We start from the raw sequence: 23,192 nt of genomic DNA, 5'->3' as shown, positions 1-23,192 counted from the left end.
AATCAATCAAACACACTACGCCGGACCGAGAGCGACCTTTTCCACTATGCGTGTTGTGAATGCACCCCCACGTTAACGTCTTCCTTCTCCTTTTTGAACTTTTTTTTTACTTCTTATATTCCGCTTATAGTCTGCATTATTTTAAATTGTTGTTTCAGTGTTTTGTTATTCTATTGGGTTCTGTCATCAAAATGTATGTAATCAATCTTTAATTTTACAGTATAGATGTGCTGTTAATGAACGTGATTTCATATTTTTCTGACTGAGAAAACGATGTATTTTGTACCCGTTACACAGTGCACCTTTAACTCATTTCTGCATTCTACCGTTATCCGTCGGCCGTTACCTTTTATAACGTGCGCAAACTTTCCCCGTTTAAACCCTCCGACGTGTTCATTACTTTGCAGGGAGCCGTTTGAGCGCGTGCTGAGTGAGCGGACCGCGCCGTCACTGCTGCCAATTCAACAATGTGACTTTTCCTAAGAACGCGGGGTCGGGCTGATTTCCTCGCCGCCTTGGCAAGCGAAGGGTCACGGAATGTAAAGAAAAGGTTTCTCTAGAGAGACGGCTTTGATGGAGTCGGCCCGGGTGTGTTTATCAGGACAAAATACTGCTGTGCCAGCTTTGACGGCTCTCGTGGCAGAGAAGTGTAGCACGGATACCATGGTCACTTTTAAAATATATAGTTGTGTCCTGAAATGCTCTGTGGTCCATGCTTTCTGACGACACTGACGAGAAGTTTATGAAGGATTGAAGACTAATGTGGATTCAAATGTCTGATCTGCAAACCAACGCACATCATGCACGCCAGGTCCTCCAGCTACAGTCCTGACCAATATAAAAATATATAAATAGTTCATTAAAAGTGCTCACCACATAGTCATATTCTTGTCTTTTTGTAAAGCACCTAGAAATAAAGTATACAAGTTTGCATAGTTTACACATTTCCAATAAATACAAATAAACAGTTATGAAAAAACACGTAAAAGTCAATGAAAGTACTCAACCATATTGCCAATATTAAAAAGAGACCAGCACCAGCTCATGAAAAGTCCATTTAGAGATTTTAGAGATTTGTGGACCAGTAGAACTTTGAAATTAATTCTATGGAGAGACTTGGAAGCCAGTGCGGTCAAAATTCTAAGGCTGTAGTTGTCTCAAATGCTTTGTGCATCGATCAGGCAAATATCTGTAATGTTGTGAAAGACGTCACGACAAGAGAACAGGAGATCACGCAATTGCAAAGATTTAAACAGAAAACCATTAGTTTAAGTTTGTCTTTTTAGAGAGTATATATCTAAAAAGACTTAAACTCAGAATTCTCTCGCAAATGTTAACATATCTCACGCCATGCCTTCTCTTTTCTACTAAAGAGAGTACAAATATTTTAAAATCACCTGACTGACTGACAGACTGGAGGTTTACAGCCCCCCATAAAGATTACACTTTTGAGTATGGAGCCTTCCTTTGTAACAAAATCTATTGCCAAATAAATCAAGCATAAAAACACAGAAACTTCTTCATTAAATTCAAGTCATTTTCTTTCCCTACATCATGCCGTGTGCTTCCCTACATTACTGCAGCAGTGTGTGGCTGTTGTGCTGTGTTCCGAGAGCACTCCCGTCTCCACGGTTTCCTCAGATTGCTCTGGTTCCTTTTACATTAAACTGAAACTGTGCTTCATTCAGGCTCAGCAGCTTTTTAACGCCCACAATGCAACACCAAAGGACTAAATTTAGCCAGTCCCTGGACTTCGACTACACTTTTCCAGGAAATAAAGTAATATAGGAATTTAAATGTATAGTCTGATTCAAGTAAATACTGATTTAAGCAGTGTTCTCGCTGGGCTGAGGTTGAAGGATGGCGGTGGGACAAACCATGCCCGTAGGTCGATTGCGTCAGTCGATTTGCGAAAAGCACTTAAAAAAATGTTGCTCGTTCAATGGCGCTAAGATCAGCATACGAACGAGCGATACGTGCCGTGATCGTAATACCTGGCGGTATCTTTTGGGCGGTGACCTGCCAAAGAATGGCGGCATGCTCAAACCACTTAGCGAGAACCCTGGATTTAAGTATTTTAATGTAACAATACTATTTTTATACTATGTTCTGTTTACACTGCACTCTATCTTATAAAACGTATCAGAGATGTGATCAAACTCTTGACTGTCTGAATCCCGTTTGAATAAGAGTTGTATAGTTTTGGGTAAATATACATTATACACAAAACAAGAAATACAACAAAGACCAGATAAATACAAAATTATGAATAAAAATAGTAACAGCACAGTGTGACAAAACAAATAAAATGATGGCACATGTCCTACATACAAGTCCCATTTATTCCAAAATCTATCAAACTTTCCATTTTCAAATTAAGTCTGGATGTGTTATGTTGTCTGATGTCAGTCCAGTCCTTGATCGTTGGTGATCTTTGAGTCTCCATTTCTTTATCATGGCCCTTTTTTCCTGCCGCCAGAAGATCATTCCAAAGGTATCCATGTATTGTGTCCGTGGCAGGAGTTCTGAGGCCCAAATACATCGTTCTGAAATCGAGTGGGATGGCCGTGTCAAAAACAGACTGCAGTTCCTTGTTAATTTCAACAAGACAGTCCTATAACAAGTGATCCGTTGCGAATTTTTAATCACTAAATACTTCTTGCCTTCACTTGAGTAATTATTGCTTGTAATATCTAATCAAGATTTTTGTATGTCTAAAAAAAAAAAAAAAACATGCCAAGTCCTCAAGTTCAACACTTCAGAATGTAAAATGTGTGGTGAATATAGCGGAGCAAGCAGAGTTTTCTGAATAGTACAGAATTAACTTTGCACTTTGAGTATTTGGAGTGTATTTCTGTATCTTCTGCCACAAATTATGCTCATTAATTAGTCCTGCATTAGACCAATGGACACGTTTTTGAGAGAGTGACAAATTTTTGCAGGAACTTGAAACTTTTTCCTCAGTGGTAACGATAATGCAGGAGAAAGCCAAATCATTAAGACCATATTAAGACATTATTTGCTCTTGTGGTTGTAGTAAAGTAGTGGAACATGTGTAAGGTAAAATATATGATGCTTGATGGAATGCTTGAAATGTTCCACAGTAAAATTAAACTATTTAGCATTTATTTAATTACAGACGTTATTATTGCTTATTGTTAGTGAGCGCGGTCGCCTCTTCACAGATCTGACACTTGGGTAACATCACCTGCTTCTCTGTATGGCGGTTAATGCAATACCGTGGAATATTCTAATCTACCGGTCAATTTACCTGGAGACAAAAAGGCCAACAACCCCAGAACGATGTTTCATTTTCATGAGTTAGTTTTCCTTTTTTTTTATACAGGAAAATGTGAATAAAAACATTTAAAAACATGAAACTGTTTTCCTGCAGGTTCTTTTTCTGCAGCAAAGGACAGAAAAACATTCACATCAAGAGCTGACAACTGCAAAACTATTACAATACCCACACTACACTTCAGAGTCAGCGGCTTCAGCCAAAAAAAAGTGTCTACGTGCCCTTTTTTTGAAGTGGGTAACAGCAGTTTGTCCTCAAATAAAAGGGCCTGGTGCAGATGTGGAAGAATGACCTCGGCCCGAGTGCGTTCCTAAAGGCAGGAGGGTCCGGGACACATTTATCTTATTTATATACAAGTAAAACCTAATGGACACGCTCCCTACACACTTGTACTACATGTAGATGGCGCCGTGCAGTGGTGGACCCAGCCAAGTCTGCAGTGAACAGGTCGTGTTTCTAGAATTTGGTGTCATAATCTCAACGGTGGGGAAGGGCTTGTGTAAAACTATGGGCGATTCACAGGTTTTTAAAAAGAGATCTATAAACTAGAAATCCACAAATGTTAAACCTTATTAATTGTTTAGCCTTGGCTCCACAAACTCTTCATCTTAATCTCACAAGATTTACTGACTAAACCATGTGCAATACCGTCATACTCACAAAAGGCCATATTCATGTGAATATAACTGATGTAAATAAGAGTGTTTACTTACCATTAGTATTAGTATTATTTAGTCTTATGCTTGCTATTTTTACTTTACTTTATTTTATTATTATTTACCTTATTTTATTATTTTATTTTTATCTTTAATTTATTGTTTTCCTCCATTCTCTATTAAGATAAGAGAGGGGTTTTGTTAAGAGTTTTTTGGTTTTGTTTATAAGAGTTCTTCTATTAAGAGTTTTAAACTTCCTATAAGTTATCTGTCCTTTCCCCCTGTATCTACTGTGATGTAACACCGAAATTTCCCCATGTGTGGACAATAAAGGAATATCTTTAACTTAAGATACAATCCTTTCAACTGACGACAATCACTGAGGTTATTGCGAAAAAATCTCACTTGTATTCCTGTTGACAGAAGATTTTTATATATTTTTTAAGTGGATAGGTACGGTAATTACAGAGATATAAACCATAACACACTATGCAACTGAATTTGAAGAGTAAAATCAGGCAAAAATGCAAGGAAAGCCAATGCACAACTGATGGAACAAAAAAGGTCAGGTATATTACACGGGGAGAGGGGAGTATGTCTCGCAGTAACAAGGGAGCGGGTGGATATAAAGCCAACTGTGAAGCTGGACGGAGAAATGAGATTACCGGGTAAACGAGTTTGAGATGGGATACACGGGGGGGGGGGCAATATTTCCACTGAGAATGGAGGCAAAATGCAAAGAGAAACATTGGTGAGCATCGAACGCAGAAGAGGCGGAGATCACATGACAGTATGTGAGGATTAGAGCGGCGCTATGTGGAGAACGGGAGGGGAAAACTCATAAACACGATGACTTTATGAGCAGGGAGAGCCGTAAATCAACGCACAGGTGAAAGTCAGAAATAAGCAGGAGGAAAACACGCTGTTTTTAAGAAGAAAAAAAAAGGTTATATTAGCCACGGGATAATAGGAGAACATTAAAATTCAAAGAGGATACATTTTTATTGCACTTATGCCAATTACATATGGTAAAAAATAATAGTAGTAATAAGTGCAACACATCAACAAAAAGGTAGTAGTTGCAGTATTTTCATTTAGTCAGTGCGTTTACGCAAAATAAATCTATTAAACACTTTTTATAATGTTTATAAGACCATTTGTAACACAACGTTCACTATACGTGGAGGAAAACGTGAGATTTGTGGCGTTGTAAATGAGAGCGGCGCTGCGGTGACGGAGAGAGAAATGACCTGAATAAAAACTGCACTGGGACGACGTCACGTGCTCGAAAACACGAACGCAGAAGATGCACAGGGTCTTTCGCGAGTCGTGTGATTGCGGGTAAGTTATGTGGCTCGGATAGACATGCTTTTTAATAGTACAAGTGAATAATTATTGGGTGCATTTTTTAATTTACTGTGAATAGCCTCCAAAATATGAAACGTTTTAATCGTAATGGTTAAGGAAACTGACATAAAATGTACTTTCCCCCCTTATTTTCATTTGTATAAGGTAATTCCTATAATACTGTGTATTCAGACTCTTAAATTACACATCAGTTATTTGCCATATCAATTTTATTCATGACTTAGTTTAGTTTGTGCTTCCTCTCCCATATAAAGTGATCATTTTACATCAATTCAAAGCAAATACATTTCAAGATTTATTTCAAAATGTCATTGTTTTTGTCATTTAACACAAATTTGAAAGGAAAAAGGTGACAATATATATATTTAACATTTCATTTTTGGACAGTAGTCAAATTGTTACATACACAAAAAATGCATAGGAGCTGCTAATGTTGATTGTGTTTTTTTTTTTTTTTTTTTTTGTATTGGCGAGACGGACTGAATAAATTCTTTGTGGATGAAGAAAGTATTCTGAGAAAACAGGTGCAAAAAACTAAGACGTATAGAATAGCTTGTACCACCCAGGTAAATGAAGCCCTCGACTGTGCGGACGCCCGGGCCGGAACACGAGGGGGTGAAATGGATGGTGACAGGAGGAAGCGGCGGAGGGGCAGAGGCAAGATAATGGTGGGGAAACAAAATTCAAAGAGGGCAAAGAGATACGGCGCAGTACAGAGGAGGACACCCATTACTGCACGCCTTCCTAAGATGTACAGCAGGAAAAACAACAGGGTCTTTTGTCAAGGAGAGCAAAATGTAACGCATTAGCTTGGCCAACGGATCCTACAGACGCCTTTGGATTTTGAAGGTAGTTGTGGTAGTACAGGGCGGTAGTAATAGTATTAATGGGCAATAGTAGTAAAGGTTTTAGTAGAAGTTGCAGTAAATCATTAAATGTGTGATACTATTCTCATGTGAGGTTTTGCGGCGTGTTTCTTAGTCATGTAAATCGCCATTTTTATTTATTTGCCATTTACCAAGGGCAAAGAGCTACTTTGTTCAGCTCAAATGTTCCAAAAATATTGCACCAAATATCACAGCAATTGAATTAAACCACGAGAACCATTAAGAGTTTTTTAATCTTCAAATTCCAAAGTTTGCCCTTCTGCCGTGGTTGCCAAGGCGAGCAAAGCATCACGTGAGTACTGATACCCGCACGACCATATTTATAAGTTAAGATAAGATAATCCTTTATTGTCCACACATGCAGAAATTTCATTGTTGCAACGCAGGTAGATACAGAGGAAAAGGACAGATAACATATAGGAGGTTTATAGAGGGAAGAGAAGCAGTAGCATGGGTTATTTGTGGGAAACATTAGTAGTATTTGGCAAAATGGAAACTCCTTATGTGTTTGATGAGCAATGCCTAAAACAGCAGGAATAGTAGTTTACAATTGTAGAATTAATAACAAGTATAACAAAGTATAAGTACAAGTAGTAGTAAAACAGCACTTGCTTGGTGCCCCATGTGCCAGTCGCAGTTTGTCCTTGGAGTATCAGACTTGTCTTTTTAATAGACTTGTGATTAAATGGACACAATTATGCCACAAATGATCTTATATCCAAATAAATACATTGTAATCTTGATGGATTTTCAAATCTAAATATCTAACTGCAAATATCAGTTATGATATACATTAGCAAGTCATCGGATATCGGCCCATGCTTAGTCACAGCATGCAATAGTAATAGCGTAGTGGTGGTTACATTATCTGTGTGTTTTTTGTACGTACAGCTCACAGGCCGGCGGAATAAATTCGGATTACCTCTAATTGGAGATCATTGAGAAGATTTAGACTAGCTTACTTTAATAGCAGCGTGGCAGATTTAGCAAGCGCCATTAGCTGAAATGTAATGTATGTGTAATTATGCTGCCATGGAAAGAGTAGATACATATAATAGTGGATGCTGATGTGTCTTGAAAAGCTCGCTGAATATATTAGCGTCGTATAACTCCTCAGAAATGTCGCCAATTTAAGTTTGCAATGTAATATAGTGCAATGAGGATTAATGCAGCTTGAGCAGGTAGTGTTTCAACAAAGAAATGTAAACCTATGTGTATTTCGCAAAGTATGATGTGAAATATAGATCCTTTAAAGGCTTAAACAGAAACATTATATATAAGGTAAAAAAGGAGTGGAATAAAATAACGTTTTCAATGGAGAAACTGGGATTAAGCGCAGAATGTCTGAATTAAGGTGGTTTTGTCAAATAAAAAACAGTCATGTGGGTGTGGGTGATGTCAGAGCCTGTTGTAACACATTTACTATTGTATTTTACTAAATAGATGATCATCACAGACACTAAGCGCACAAATACTAACAGAAATGTTGAAGCCACAATAGTTTTTTCAAATTCAAGGCATCATTTTTGTCACATAGATTTAATAAATCGACTCCATTCTGCAATGAAATGGAACTATAGATTAGCTCTGTGCATCCACATTGTGACATCCGTGTTGTGGGCCATATGTATTGTTTTGTAGCAAAGAGACGCTGTGATGCCCAGATCTAATGTGCACATGTGGGACAGACGGAGCCACTTAACATTTCTCAAAGTGGAGGAGGACACTTCAGCGGACATGCTCGGCCCCTGTGTAGAAGAGGTGTACGTTCTCGCTTTGTTTCCAGGAGTATGACATTTATCTGGAGGTGATCTTATCCACTCGCTGCACTGTGTTGTTTGAACTCCTGTCTGAGTGTCTTCATGTAATGGGCAAAACATTGGTGTTTCTGTACCTGAATAAATGCAGACGGGAATAATTTGCTTTCAAGGGCATTGCGGAAAATTGTGCTGTTATGGACTGCATAACAACACAATACAACATGAGGTTAGAACATTTTATATAACGCGTACATTTGGTATACAAATAGATCTACAAAGACCTGCAGACGAGACACATTTTAATGAGCATTTTACGGATTACTCTTGGCACACTTTTAATACTTTAACTTTTGTATTTGAAAATATAACATAATATTCAAATAGACTTTTTTGAGCGTTCGAGAGTTAAAGTCCGGCTCTCTACAATTTACTGCATGTCAGTCCCAGTCTCAGTCCCATTTCCCTCTGCACTGTTCTGTCAAATAAAGCTTACAGGCCATAAAAAGGGTACTTTTGGTTGTATTTACCTTCATTCACAATTGATTCATAAATCCTGCTCAGTAAGTCCTCTCCCCATTGAGCACCATAAACACTACAGTTTTGTGATATCATAGGTAGATCTTCTTAGCCATTTTTAGGCCATAAAACATCGTCAGACTCGTTCTGGGCATAATCTAGGTTCATCTCCCCAATGTTGTTCCCTTTGCAGCCAGTAGATAGCACTACAAAACAATTCCTGATGTCGGGAACGCCTGACTGATGTAATGTGCTTTTTGAAAACAAATTCATTTAACATGAGATTCCACCACGAAGGAACAATAAGCAAAGCCAATGACAAATAGTCAAAAAAATGGTTGTCTTTTTTTTACTTGGATTTTGTTGCAAAGTATATGTTTATTCAGCCGCTTCTCACTTCCTTGTCTAAGTGTCTAAATGTATGGTCACATCCTGCTGACTAATGCTTCATTTCCCTGCTGCCGATGACCACTTTCACCACAGGAGTGATTCAAGTTGTGGCCTGATATTACAAGAATTGATAATCATTGAGATTCCTCATGGGAGGCAGGAGGCGAGTTCATAAAGCCCGGGTGGCAGCACGGACCCTTAGACAATCCATTGCATCGATTACAAGTAATAGTTCAGCTTTATCCCTGAAAAGGCAGTGAAGCGCCTGGAACTGGAGGCTGGCATTTCAGGTGAGCGTATCTCGGCACGTTTCAATAAGCTTTGGCTGGTAATAGATAGTGTTGAGCAAATTAGGCCTTTAACCGATAACAGTAATGGTGAGAGAGTAGAGTCACTGTGTGGGAGGAAAGACAATTAAATTCAAGGGGGAAGCACCTCAGCACTTTTGACTGCGCTGCGAGATTCATCAATCCGTCTTGATGTCGTTACTATAGATTTCGGCACACTGTATTTCATTTGTAAAGATTTTGATCCAGCTTCATTGACTGACGGCATTATGACGCCATGAGAGGCAGACGCTCCATATGGCAACACGGTTTGGATTACATTTCTATAGAAGATATAAGAATCACAATTGAATTTAAAAGTGCACTGTGCAACTTCGCACGCTCGTCTCCATGGAGATATTTATGTTTTGCCTGGAATGTTGAACAACATGGCAATGAAAACAGGCAGGGCACGCCACCGGGTCAAGTTATAGGTCAAATGCAGGCGACTCTGCTCTCAGTAAGAAGTTTTGCTTTACTGTTTAAAGAATGTTTTGGCCCTCTAGCCTTTACTGGACAGGACGATGCAGCATGCTAATAAGGGCTGTAGTCCACTAACGTTCTTGGTTGACTAAAGACATGCCCTGTCCAATGATTCATTGACAAAAAAGGGGCACCAATCTGCTGTGGTACGTATAAATCCTTGTAATACCAAAAAGTCGATTAGTAAAAATGTAGTCGGCTGAGGCAGCATCACTTGATTAATCAACTAAATACCTCCCATCATCCTGCTAACGTGTTCCAGTCAGATTGCATTGAAAGTTTGATCTGAATCAGCCAGACTGAGTGGAAGCCTGCAGTAAATTCACCAGTGCCGGCTCGTACGCTGCGCTTACGTATGGAAGTCCGCTCACGTCGGAGGTGTCCGTGCTCGACCTTCTCAAGGCCAGAGGTGGTTCTTTGTAAATTACATGTTGTACCACCAGAGCAGGTCTGAGAGCAGCGCTGCGAGTGGAGCCGCGGGGAGTGGGGGCTGTCCATCTCCTGCACACGAGATGGAGCGGTCCATCACCTGGGCAGGGGGTCATCTTCAGCGTTAACACACAAGTAACAAGGCCTTGGACTGACACAAGAGGGTGACATTTGTTTGTAGAAAATATGGAACGCTTTAGATGTCGGCCTTGGATTAAATAAAGTACAGAAATTGGAGCGCTCAGATACTAATCAATATTAAGACTAGTATCAAAACTAGACACTAATTTACACAAGTTCTGAAGTAATATAATAACACGATAATACAAACAATATACACTGTTCCCGTCAAATAAAATACATTTGTGTGGAAAATGACATTGCATCTTAAAGCCTGGAACGCGCTCTATTTGCTTCTCCTGGACTTTGGATCCCTGTAAGCGCTTCTGAAGCTGCTGCGCTCCTCATGTGAACGTGACGTATTGTGCCCATAAAATGTCACAGCAACAGCCATTAAAGCAGAGCATGAAACAACAAAAAGGACAATGATTACTCTCCTCTCATACAGCTATAAAGTTTAACCGTCTCATCCGTGTCCTTTTATCCAATTGTATTTTACTCGGCACATGTCCACAACACATTGCTTTTAATCCACTTTGAAGCGTTGCTAAAGAAAATAAAAGCGGGAAAAAAGGCGAGATTAGTTCCTAAACTCGACACCATTTCCTGTCCCCGTCAATCACCATCTTTTGGTGCAAAATATTCTGATTCAAGTTTTACAAACTAATAATAGCACATGTTTGGCTTTGAAAGGTGCGTCAGCTTTATCAATTCACCACTTTTGGCTCTGCAGTCTTTGATCGCTCCTCATGTCTGTGTTTTTTGTCTCACGTTTAGAGTCAAAAAGGCTTTAACATAGTAAACTCAAAGGGCACATACTGATTAGCATTATGACCACAAATTGATAGGGAATTGAAAATACATTTCAGGTCAGAAAGGTTATCACGGCTAAAAATCTATACGCTATGGAAAAATGCATTTTGCCATTTTGTACCCAAAGTATTCTAAGAAACGTTTACACCATCTTGGGTACAAGTGATTCATTGTGAAGTGTAAATGATGTCACCCCAGTCAAAATATGCAGTGGGATTGTTTACATGACACTTTCTGATAGGGTGGAGATGCATGGTGCAAAAGGGGAGTGGTGCAACAAATGCTAGTGTTTGCAGGGAAGAAGTCAAATCCAGTGCTTCTAATTGGGCCTCATGTTCTCTAAGTCAACACCATTATTCTGTAGAAAACACACATACACTTAGTGAATCCTAGTATTATATTCAATGTGCTGACAACAAAGAGTAATTTGATTTCTAGCAGGCAGAGAAATGCAGCGATCACAGATACACAGCGTGCAAGGGATTAGACATTAATATCGGGACTAAACAAGATCGTTCAGGTCCAAGGAATAAGGGCAAAACATTGCGTAACCTGGGACTAAAGTTGTACCAAATGCAAGCTAATACTACAGATCTAAGGACTAAACCAGCACAACCCTTCTCATAACTACGCACATCATACAGACTGATCTAAACAATGTGGGGATAAAAAACATGATTTGCCCCACAAAGGATACATCACAGTGTTGCAACAGCTGCAGTTGAAAGAGTATTATGTGAACCGAGTGAACCAAGCCAAAACAAGATGGAGGACGATAATCCCATTAAACATGACCCCCGCAGTGATAACACAAGTAATCTGTATGCATCTTGTGTTCCCGCTCTCAGTTTGAAAACCACTGGATTCGTTGATTCGTTGATTCCTCTTTTCTCATTTTTAAATAGGAGACAGAACCCCCCCTCGAGGGCGGTCGTTCCTATCAGAGGCAGGCTTCCGCTCTCCCGCCGTGCGACATGGGCGAGCCGGGGTCTGGGGGTGTCCGGTGAATAGCACAGGAGAACAGATGCGCGCGGGGGGGAAGAGAGACGGTGGATAAGAGCGGTGCGGATGAGCAGAAAGTGTGTTAGAGGAACATGAAGAGAAGACAGGAACAGTGGGGTCTGGGCGTATTATGTGAGTTTTGTGGAATGGAAGGACAGACAAGAAATATGAAAGAGGTTTTATATGTAGGCTATACTTTATATTCTCAAAGGTGTTTTCCTGAATTACCAGATCTAAGTTTGTCGTGGTAAACAACCCAACTTGTGTCCCATGATTTCATATTAATTTGACAGGTGTTCATCAGATGCACAGGCTCGAGCTTGGAACGGAGAAGATTACAATAACCACAAATGTTGGTTGATATTTGTGTTTTCTGTTTCCTAGTAAATGATAATCACCGCTAACGTCGACATTTTAGATTATTTATACTAAATAAAATTGCCCCAAAACCCAACCAAAACTTTGAAACATGAGATAATATCCATTTGTAGCATATGGGCAGAATATACAGTCAGATTTCACAAGCTTAGTTGAAAGAGAAAGTGTTTGCTTTGAATATTTCATGCATTCCTTTCAGCCATCTGCTTATGGAAGCCTCAGAAGAACAAATCTAGTTTTTTCCCCATTTACACTGATGACAAAGTGATTTCTCTGAAGCCTTTCCAAAGTTCAAAATGATTGGAAATCCTTTTGCATGTATTTAGGACATGTGATTGGGCCATCACGATTATTCAGTTAATGTAGAATCGGGATTATTTAAACCACAATAGAGTAAGAAGTAAACAAATTGTAATTGTGAGAATTGTAGGCAGCAACAAAGAGTAATTTGATTTCCATCTATACTCCAGCAAAGTTCCTTTTATCAGGCTGTTTGTGACAATGCCATTTCTCATTCAGAAACTTTGATTTGATAACGCTAGACATGTGAAAGAAGGAAAATGTCAGTTGATAACCGTGGCTGATCGTAAAATCGTATGTTTCTTCAGACAATTGCAAAACTATGATTGTAACATCCTTACATGGGATAATAGTGTTTATTTCTACACCAAGTTGTTAGAAATATAATGGCAGAGGTGTAAAAAGGTTTGGAGTTGCACGAACAAAACTCTTCACAGAACTCCAGATAAAGGAACTATAGCGGATTATTTAAAGCAATGTAAACTGAAGGGTCGACATATTGTAATGAGAACGCGGGAGATAAGGGAACTGTCGGAGGAGCGGTGATAAGCAGCGGTGATGGAGCGATAGAGCAGGAGATGGAGAGAAAGAGACACTGATGTGGGCTCCTGTCGACGCTATCAGATCCAGACACCAAACCATTCACTCCTCATGGAACTGAAGAATCAGCACTACGTCAGGAACTCGCAAATGCAAACGCTGCATTTTATGACCATGTTTAAAAAAATAAGTTGAACTAGAAAATAAACTTGAGTTCTAAGGATTGGTGCGTAGGAAAAGTGACAGTAACAAAAGTACAGTTGAGTATATTTGCTCTCTTAAATCTGTCAAATTTGCAGAAAAGCTATGACAAAACGTAAAAATATAAAAAATATAGCATGCTTAAAAAATACAATATGTATTTTAATGGATCTTCAAGTCTAACAATTTGTGGAATAGCAGAGTTATTCCTGGCATGTACATTTTACAGCCGAAATGAGTCATTTTCAATATCCACTTATCACTGTGAGGAGTCCTTTCCAGTAAGAGCTCCAAAATGTGGTTCACAAAGCCAATGTAGAAGAGTCTGGCGAATGTGAACAGCCAAAATATTGCTAAATGTTAAGAGGGGCACTATAATACTTTTACTTTGCCAAAACTAAAAGGCCAAACCAGATTTAAAGCAGGATTTGATGCTAAAACAGGATTAAATCAAGACTCGAACAAACCCTAAACATGGACGAAACCAACACCAAACATTGACCAAACATGGACCAAAGCTAGACCAAAGCTAGACCAAACCAAGTATAGTACAATTTGCATGTAACAAAGTGCTTTACAATCATTAAATTCACACACAAAAAAATGCATACAAGTTAAAACCACAGTAGAATATGAAAATGACCAAAAATAAGCACATAACAGTTTTTAGCCTGGATCATTGTCAGAGTAAACAAGACTAAACAGGAATAAATAAAGACTAGAAGCACAACTAATCCAAGAACAAATGAAGCAGGATTTACCCGGGACCACAGCGAAGTGAAACGGAGCCCAAACCAAGACTTAAATCACACCTCACTAATACAACCAAACCAGATCTAAACCACAGCGGCAGATCTTTCCCCATTTGAATTTGACAAAAGCTTCTGTGATATCGCAAAAGCCTGCAGAGAGATTATTCCAGATGTGAAGAACACCTGAGCTAGAAAAATAGATTAAAATGGGAAATGTCAAGGGGACACTTTGCCACTTTCCCTCAGTAGTCTTTCCGTTACCCGTCTGTGTGTGTGTGTGTGTGTGTGTGTGTGTGTGTGTGCATGTGCATGTGTGAGTATTAATGCAGGTGCCTCTGTAGTGCACTGTGAGCTGCAGGGCACAGCTCCATGTCTTCATAACTCACAGCTTCCATCAAACAGACACATAAAACAAGGCTGTAGAGAGGACAGGCATGATGGAGACTGTATTTTGCAAAAGAAAAGACATTTATTATACACTACTGATAAGGGGGTTGTCAAAAAAGTCCCCACGCAGATACTAATTGATGCTGCAAATGTCACAATGTCAAATGTAATTGTTACTTAAATATTGCGAGAAGAAACACCATGATTTTACGAGAAGTCTCAATTGTTGGCACTTTGACCAAGCAACAATGAAATGTTTAATTCACTTTCCTTTGCAAGTTGAGCTGATGTGAATTTCTCACAAGCTTTTTCAAACCAGACTTTCTGCATGAAACACATAAATTGAACTGAAAATACTACTTGCTGCCTACGATTCTCACAATTTAAACTGTTATTACATTGCGACCTGAATAGTTACGATTATCACCGCAAGTCTCAAATGTTACGATCCATCTCGATGAGAAATTGAGAGACAGTAAGTAAGAAAGTACTTCTGACAGAAAGTAAACATTTCACCAAATAGCAACAAAGACGCAAAAACACTAAGAGCCTACGTTAAGCCCACTAAAAACAAAAGCCATGAACACAATTAGCATACAGTTGTGCCATTTACCCATTATTATTAAGGACAAAATAAAGAATTTCCCATTTTTCATCATCAAATTTTCATTATTTTAATTGTATTGTAGTTCCTGATTCAAACCAGATCGAGAGATGAATGAATCATTAAACAAACCATCTTGACATAGCTGCAACTACATACAACTACTACATACTACAATAAAGTGAATACTATCAAGTGTATTATCGTAAAGTTGATATTAAAACCACATATTTATTGAAAAATGTTGGCAAAAGACTGTATTCAATGAAGACAATTCTACCCTGCTTGGTATTTGCCATCGCACAAGCCTAAAAAATAATATTATTCATCCTTGGAAGCTTGAAGACTATTTGCAAGTTATATCCAATTGGATGTATTAATTTTTCATGGCGCTTCAAGTGTAAAATCCCACAAATTCATAGAAAGTATTACAATAATTATATTCACCAAACAGTGTATAATCCTGTATTACAGACTGTAAATGAGTTTAGGAGGGCAATTCGAGGACAGGCAGCCCCCCCACAGGAGACACAAAAGGTCAGTTAAGGACGCTCAGAGTGAAAATCAAGTAGAATGGTTTCGAAATTGATTAAGTGAGCGAAAAGATCTTCTTAGAATAGATGCAGGTTACTTTCCGTGGTCTAAAATGAACCCTAGCAGTCAGTTAAAAGGGCATTGATTGACACTTACGTCCCCATCCTCTCTATGTATTGAGAATGTATAGTTGCCCGAACAAAAAAAATCAAGGGGAAATATGAAAGTAAAAGGAAAAAGTTTAATTAGAATTTATAAGGTGATGAAAATTCCATTCTTGTTGCCCGTCTGCAAAGGTCAGAAGAATATGTTGAAGGAACCAGCAGCGATGAAAGAAAAGAAACCAAGGAGAAACTTAAATTGTGATCTTAGTGAACATGCTATATTGTTAGAATACTTTTAACTTCATTCTAATTTGAGTAACTTGTTGGCATAATAACTAACACCGTTTTATGATTGGTCTGCCAGTTTATTTCAATATTAACTCCAAGGCTGCAAGTTGTAATCTACCACCAAGATGAACATTCACATTACACATCTGAAAGGTGAAGGTCATTTATGTCCTAGTGACATTCTGTATTAAACTTTGCAGGTGGAATGCGTAGATATTCTGTGTTGTTGGAATGCAGTCTCGCTGAATGCGGTTGAAAAATTCTTCAACTTGCACCTACAAAATAAGCCTCAACAAAAAAGGAAATGGCCTGGTACATTTGCATTTAGGCTTTGAGATGGCCATGAAAACAACAAAGACTACACTGTGCATTCCAAAAGCTGGCAGTTAAGATCAATAGTCAAAATAAGAGACATATTAGTCAGTCATATCCAGTTGACAATGTATTATGGAAAAAATCTGTTTGTGTAATTTTTAAGGCACCCTCTTCCCACAAATAAAATATTAATATGTGGGAAGTTAAGCTTTTTCTATGGGAAGTGGATGGTGGTAGCATTTGTGTGTGGAGTTTGCATGTTCTCCCTGTGTCGGAGTAGGTTTCCTCCAGATACTCTGGTTTCCCCAACCACTAAAAACATGTACAATAGGGACTTAATAACATCAGCATGCCCCCTACAGGTGGAAATGAGCACTTGAGCTACAACCTGGTACAATGCATCTCTCCTGTTAAGATCCATATATGCAGCGCACTGTCACGGTCTCAATAAATACATACCATTTTGAACAGTAATGTTACAACATGCAGTATCTTCCGGTGCTGGGCTCCGGTGCTGGGCTCCGGTGCTGGGCTCCGGTGCTGGGCTCCGGTGCTGGGCTCCGGTGCTGGGCTCCGGTGCTGGGCTCCGGTGCTGGGCTCCGGTGCTGGGCTAAGGTGCTGGGCTCCGGTGCTGGGCTAAGGTGCTGGGCTCCGGCACTGAGCTCTGCCTTTTAACTGACTTTGACTTTTTAAGTCTTACACCAGTACCGGAGCCAAGTTCAATTTTTACCTCGTGGACATCTTTGTAAGTCCCTGTGATGGTTAAATATGTATTGTTGGGTTGTTTGAAGTGCTCGCCGTCGCCCCCTGCAGTCTCTGGACAGAAAACTAGCCTTGCAACATTGCTGAAATCGACCCGAAGACAAGAAACTCTGGCTCTTTTATATTTGGCTATATTAAATGTTTTTGTATGGGACTATACAGTCTGGTTTTGATAAAGAAAGAAACGTGTCTGTTCTGACCATGTATGAAAATGTTACTCTGACACTTAAACTCACTGGGACAGATGGGACATACACACAGGTTACATGTCTGACTTTTTAAAATTATGTTTCATTTTTTTCATATTGTCTCTTCATGTAAGTCTTTTTCTGTCTTTTTTTATATTATTAAAATGTTAGTCTCTCAAATAGTGCTATAATTGTATATATATATAATAATAATATTGAACGTATTTATAACAGCATGTTTTTGCTCCTACAACAGTACATAAAAACAAGCGGGTGGGTGAAGTGTCTTGCCCAAGGACACGACGAGAGTGTGCACAGCCGCCCCCCTGTGGAACCTGGTATTCCAGTGGTGTCCCGTCCAAGCACTGACCAGACCAGGCCCATCGGACGAGTTGGGGCATTGACAAGCTGGTATGACCTCTCGGTCTGGCTCCTGTCATTTTCTCCTTTCTGCCCAGAGTTTATCTCTTCACCTATTCCCCAGAAGAGCAGCCAACGGAGACCGCAAAACAAGAGGAGGCGGCCAGGCCACGGTCTGCGGCTTTACACCAAAAGTGAACAGGCTGCCCATACAAAACAACTGTTCAAAACTCAAAATGTCAACAGTCCAACCGGGGAATGCACTTAAATACTATAGATAAGGAACCTAGGTGGTAGACATTTCTAGAATAAACATTGATGATTAATTGGAATGTTAATCAAAACCAAATTTTCAAATCTCATAAATGCTGAAAATATCAAACTAAAGTAGTGAAAAAAAGTTAAAATGTATGTAGAGAAGTTGTCACGATTGACACACAAAAAAGTGTAATCCTTAATTGTCTTTCAGTCAAATATACTGTGGAAATAGTATGTGACCAGCTTTATGATATCAGACTCTGAATGTAAAGTTGTTGTGATCTTAACAGCCACGTAAAAAGCACTATACATTTATTTTTTTGGGGAGAAATTAATTCCAACAAGTTAAGTAATTTAATCATATAGTTAGGGTTTGTTTTTTCAGCTACAAAAAGTGCTTTAAATGATGTAAAGTAAAAGGTCTTCCACACAAAACCTTACGTAAAATATTTACACAATCGAGAAGGATGTTTTATTTTAATCTGCTGATAGACGTTCTAACAAAAGGTTCAAGCTGTTCAAATTCCTGTTGACAACTTGACAAGCGGTTGAAGTGTTTTGTTTTCCATGCTTCGCTCCAGTCTCTCCAACGCATCAAATGACAAATGATACACTGGCACCACTCCACTCTCCTCCTGCCTGAGAATGAAAATTGCAGCTTTCTCGCTCTCGGACTCTGATATCATGGCTGAATTATATGTAAAATAAGTCATTATACAAATACCTCTGCGGCTCTTAAAACAGCCTAGTGCGACTATACTTCCATCGTCTTTTCGCGGCGTTGCTCGGGCGCTGGCTAACCTCGTCGCGGCGTGTGCATATGATTCATTCATTTAGCTCAGAATATGGCATAGCTCCACTTGTTCATGTTGGATTGTGTTGGTTTCATTTATATTGTATGGTAATGCAGAAGCTGGCACCAACTTTACACGTGCGGAAAAGGCTCGAGTAGACACACATTTGAACTCAAGTTTAGAGTGGGGTTGTTGGATTTCTACTCTTCTGTGACTTCTGTGATTTAATTTCATATCTGTCTCATGATTAAATCTCAACTTGTTTAAACAACTTTTCGTCGGATTGACATCATATTGTTTGACTGTTGTTCTGGGATAAAAAGAGTAAAAGAAAAAAAATAGGTATAGGTAAAAGAGTATCAGTCTTGACTGATACTGAGGGGTGTTCAAACTGTTTTCACGGAGGGTCATGAATTGTAACGTAGTCAAAGTGTAGGCCAGTGGTCAATAGTGAATGATTCAAAAGTGTAGCATTTTTCCAGGGTTTTAATGTGCCACTACACTCCTAATTTTGGTGTGAGCCAGGCCTGAAGATCCAGAGACTGAAATTAGGTTATAATGACAGAAAAGTACTGCTCAGGAAAATATGGGCCACCAATAACCCTGAGGGCCAACAAAAATTGGTCTGAGGGCTGCATTTGGCTCCCGGGCCCAAGTTTGGACAACCTTGGTCTAGAGGAAACATGTGATTTCTGATGGTATTTTGAAAGGATTTTAAACTACTGAGAACTAGTAAATATAACCGAAGAATACTACCCACCTCTGTAAAAGTACAACCCTGGTGTATTTATGACTACTGCAGATGGGGAGAGACATCAGGAGATGAGAGAGAAGAGAATGAAACTGTATGGTAATGGGAAAAGGGTAGGGGACAGGCGCATCTCTTCAAAAAAGTGGAAAAGGTGAAAATGACACGAATAAAAAGCTTGGGATAGAAAAATACACATTATTTGACTTCAAGCGGGAGCGGCGGCCGAGCAAAAATCGAATGCGGAGAAGTCGAGATGAATGCGAAAAGAGCTTCAGGCTGAAATAATACACAGTGTCCTTGACGTGGAAAGGTCATTAGAGACTCTGTGGCCATTGTGTTTGGACAGTTTAAGAGTGAAAAAGCTGGTAACAATTTAACTAGTTGTAATTTGTTTATAAGGAGGCGTAAAAGACTAGATGTTTAAATAGATTTGAGGGGCAGAACGTCGAGGGATTAGACTTCCTTGATTCCAGTTTCCCTGTGATAACGGAACAAAGCGAATCGGTGAGGCAGATGAGGCTCGTCGGAACTCCGTCAGCAGCGCCCGAAGGTAAATTAATTGACAGATACTCAATTGCAATAAATCAACACAACACTTTCCATTCATTTCGGCCCATTTCTCAAGAGCGGATGATTTGTCCGATTGGAGAGCCGCCGGTGCAAGGCCAATCTAATCTTGTCCGGAGAGTCCGAAACACCGGGACCGAGACCCCCGCGCCGCATATTTTATTCAGCGCATCCTTGACGAGCAGGCAGCCGGTCCTCTGGAATTTATAGTTTCCAACTGCATCAAATGTGTCGTGCACAAATACTACATCATTGATTAGTCTCCCGTTGGTCGGCTGAGGTGAACTGCTCAGCTGGCGGCTCGTGCCGTGACAGAAAAAACACAGATGCTTTGGGATAAGCCCCATCAATAGTGCGAGAGCTATAGGCCAGATTAGAACAATGACGCAAGCATTTGTAGGATTGTACTGCACCATTATCATGTAATGTTGTATACCGGTCACAGGGATTATAATGTATTGGATTTAAATGGCTCAAGACCGTCACCAATCGCTTATTCACAAAGCACAATCGTACAAAGGCGAGGTCAAAGTATTGCTCAAAGACACAATGACAACATGCGCTGGTCGGAATTGAACTTCTGGTTAGAATATGAGCAAAATGTTGGAAGTAAAAAGATGGTTTTCAAGTGGTGCCACCAGTCAGCTTTCTATTACAGCATCAGCACCAGGTTTTGGACAGTTGAGTGTTTTACTACGGTAGGTTTTACAGTTTTTTCCTTAGAATTTAAACAGTTGAACCTGAACATCGTTTTCTGGTCTATCCATAGACTTCAAACGACGTTATAAGATGAGAGAAGTGGATCAGGAAGAGTAGTAATTACATCAAACCGTCACAGTTAAAAAATGGGTTTTGATGAAAAACCCATTCCCTCTGCAAATGTACTCCATCAGGATGTTCTGCACTGACAGCTCTAAACTCGATCCCTGTCAAATTTAGAAACACCAGCCTTTCGTGAACTAAACAACTCATTGTTGAATTGAAAGCATCAACGACACATTCAAATCGATTTGCAAAATAATCATTAGCTGCAGCTCTAATCCAAATGCTTGGTTTGACTTAGCAGAGGTCAAAGTGGTCATTATCTTCCACAGCCAATCCAAGCACCATTTTGTTTTTATTTAAATCAGTGAGCATTCTCATATTCAAATCGGCCATTTTAATTCATGCAAAAAGGCTTTCATCCATATTTCATACTTGAAAAGTAATTTGTGGGACTGTTAGAAGCCTATAAAAGCTAATAGAGAGGCAGAGAAAACACATTAAAGGAGAGATAGAAGAGCAGACTTATGAAATATGGGAGTGAGGGGCGAGCTGATGTGACAGGGAAGCGTCTGGGGAGAGGGGTGGAGCGGACGTGATGAGCGGTGGCGTGTCTAGTCCGGGCTGGAGACGCACTACGCCGTATGTCGACTCCTATGCCGACCTTTGCTCTGCTGTCAGAAGGAATCACAGGTTTGCTTCGCGCGCGTGCACATGAACTGAAAGCCTATACGCAAATGTATGTCAGAGATGCAAAATATTTATAACTGTACGCCCGGCAGCAGGTTCACGAGCGTCTATAAAAGCGCAGAAATATCGACTGATTAACATTCAAATGAAATCCGCTCCGATTTATATTCAGACTGCATCTCGTTGTTTCTGATGCGCGTTTCATTCATATTATTCACAGGGCAAGTTTAGCTATTTAAGCTTATAATATGGAACATGCTTTTGAAATCAGCAATTAGCATTTCAGTATCCTCACATGAGTAAGTTCTGGCTTTGCATAAAATTTGTCACACCAATTTATGCTCCGGACAAACTGAAGTGATGCTACGTCTGAGCTAAGACGAGATGCACTTTTAAGCAATTACATTTTAATTTTGACCATGTGCCTTTTGTTTCAAACTTGCAAGATACAACTGCAGCATCCTTTAGGTGCATCAAACCTACTTGACCGTTTATTGTGCCAGTCACTCAAACTGTATAAGATTCACATATTTAGAGCAAGAAAGAAAAGGGGGTGTACATAACTGAAATAGTAGGAATAATGAACAGTAACAAGTGTGATACAAAATGTTTAACTTTGAAAATTCTCTCCACCATCACCTTTCAATTCACTTCCTTACGTTTTTTCCTTTCTCTGCCAAAGTTAATTAGTTGACTGGTATGTTACAATATTGGTGATTTAATGTCACATCTCACTATACTGAGCAAGTCACTTATGAAACACTACAACACAGAAATAACACTAACACATTTTGAAGTGCGCTACACTGCTACATATCACAACAAACAATATCCAAACTACTTTATGCGCTAAAGCAGGATAGTAACAATGTACAATATTGTTAAACATATAACATTTTAGTTCTGTAGTATCTACTAGTTCTGTAGCATCTACATGAGTCCCAAAAAGTCATACAAAGGTTCCCCAATAGTTAAAAGAAAAAGTACATGATAAATATTGAGCCCCAACATATATTGTTTTATCAATCATCACTGAATGAGAAGTTGATATAATAATTAGTGACAAACCTACACTAAAATCTCATCAGGGAATCTGCACTTCCACAAAAGCATTTCTACAATACTGCTCCAACAATATCACACCACCAGGAGGTTAATACCATATTGTGAGCTTTGGCTTGCATTCCAACCTCGCTAGCCAAAATGTACAATCCTCCCGAGGGTTGCGCGTGTTCAAAAGCTAATTTAGGACAGGACAGAGCAAGTAACCCTACCTCAATCCTCCCGGTGTCGGGCTGGAACCCCCGGGCAGGGTCTTCGGTGGTCACACGGCACTGGATGGCGCAGCCGTTCACTCGAATCTTCTCCTGCTTCAGCCCCAGCTCGGGCAGACTGCGGCCCTCGCACACGTGTAGCTGAGCGTGAACCAGGTCCACACTGAAACGGAGAGGAACAAAACGGTCAACCAGAGCTAAAACTCCTGAGGGACAGTCAAACATTAGCATTTATTCAGGGAAAGATTTGAGCAGCTGGAAACGCTTTATAAATAGTGATAAACTGTGCAAAGCAAATGGTAGAGGAAGAAATGGGCCAAGGACAAAATGTTTTA

The 23,192-nt window shown here is 39.6% G+C and overlaps 1 protein-coding gene across 1 annotated transcript in view; it reads right to left on the bottom strand.

Moving 5' to 3' along the window:
• The window catches only part of LOC140372094 (pyruvate carboxylase, mitochondrial-like), a 340,452-nt gene that overhangs the window by 223,331 nt on the left and 93,929 nt on the right, over window positions 1-23,192 (bottom strand). The window contains exon 10 of the mRNA XM_072459379.1: window positions 22,858-23,020. Within this exon, the coding sequence (XP_072315480.1) occupies window positions 22,858-23,020 (163 nt within the window). The remainder of the gene's footprint in view (window positions 1-22,857; window positions 23,021-23,192) is intronic.

This window comes from Eucyclogobius newberryi, unplaced genomic scaffold (genome assembly GCF_026437365.1).
Source record: "Eucyclogobius newberryi isolate DKJ021-1_F unplaced genomic scaffold, fEucNew1.0.hap1 SCAF_22, whole genome shotgun sequence".
Taxonomy (NCBI): Eukaryota; Metazoa; Chordata; class Actinopteri; order Gobiiformes; family Gobiidae; genus Eucyclogobius; species Eucyclogobius newberryi.
Note: the sequence above shows the minus strand (reverse complement) of the source record. Positions and strands in the feature narration are given on the sequence as shown.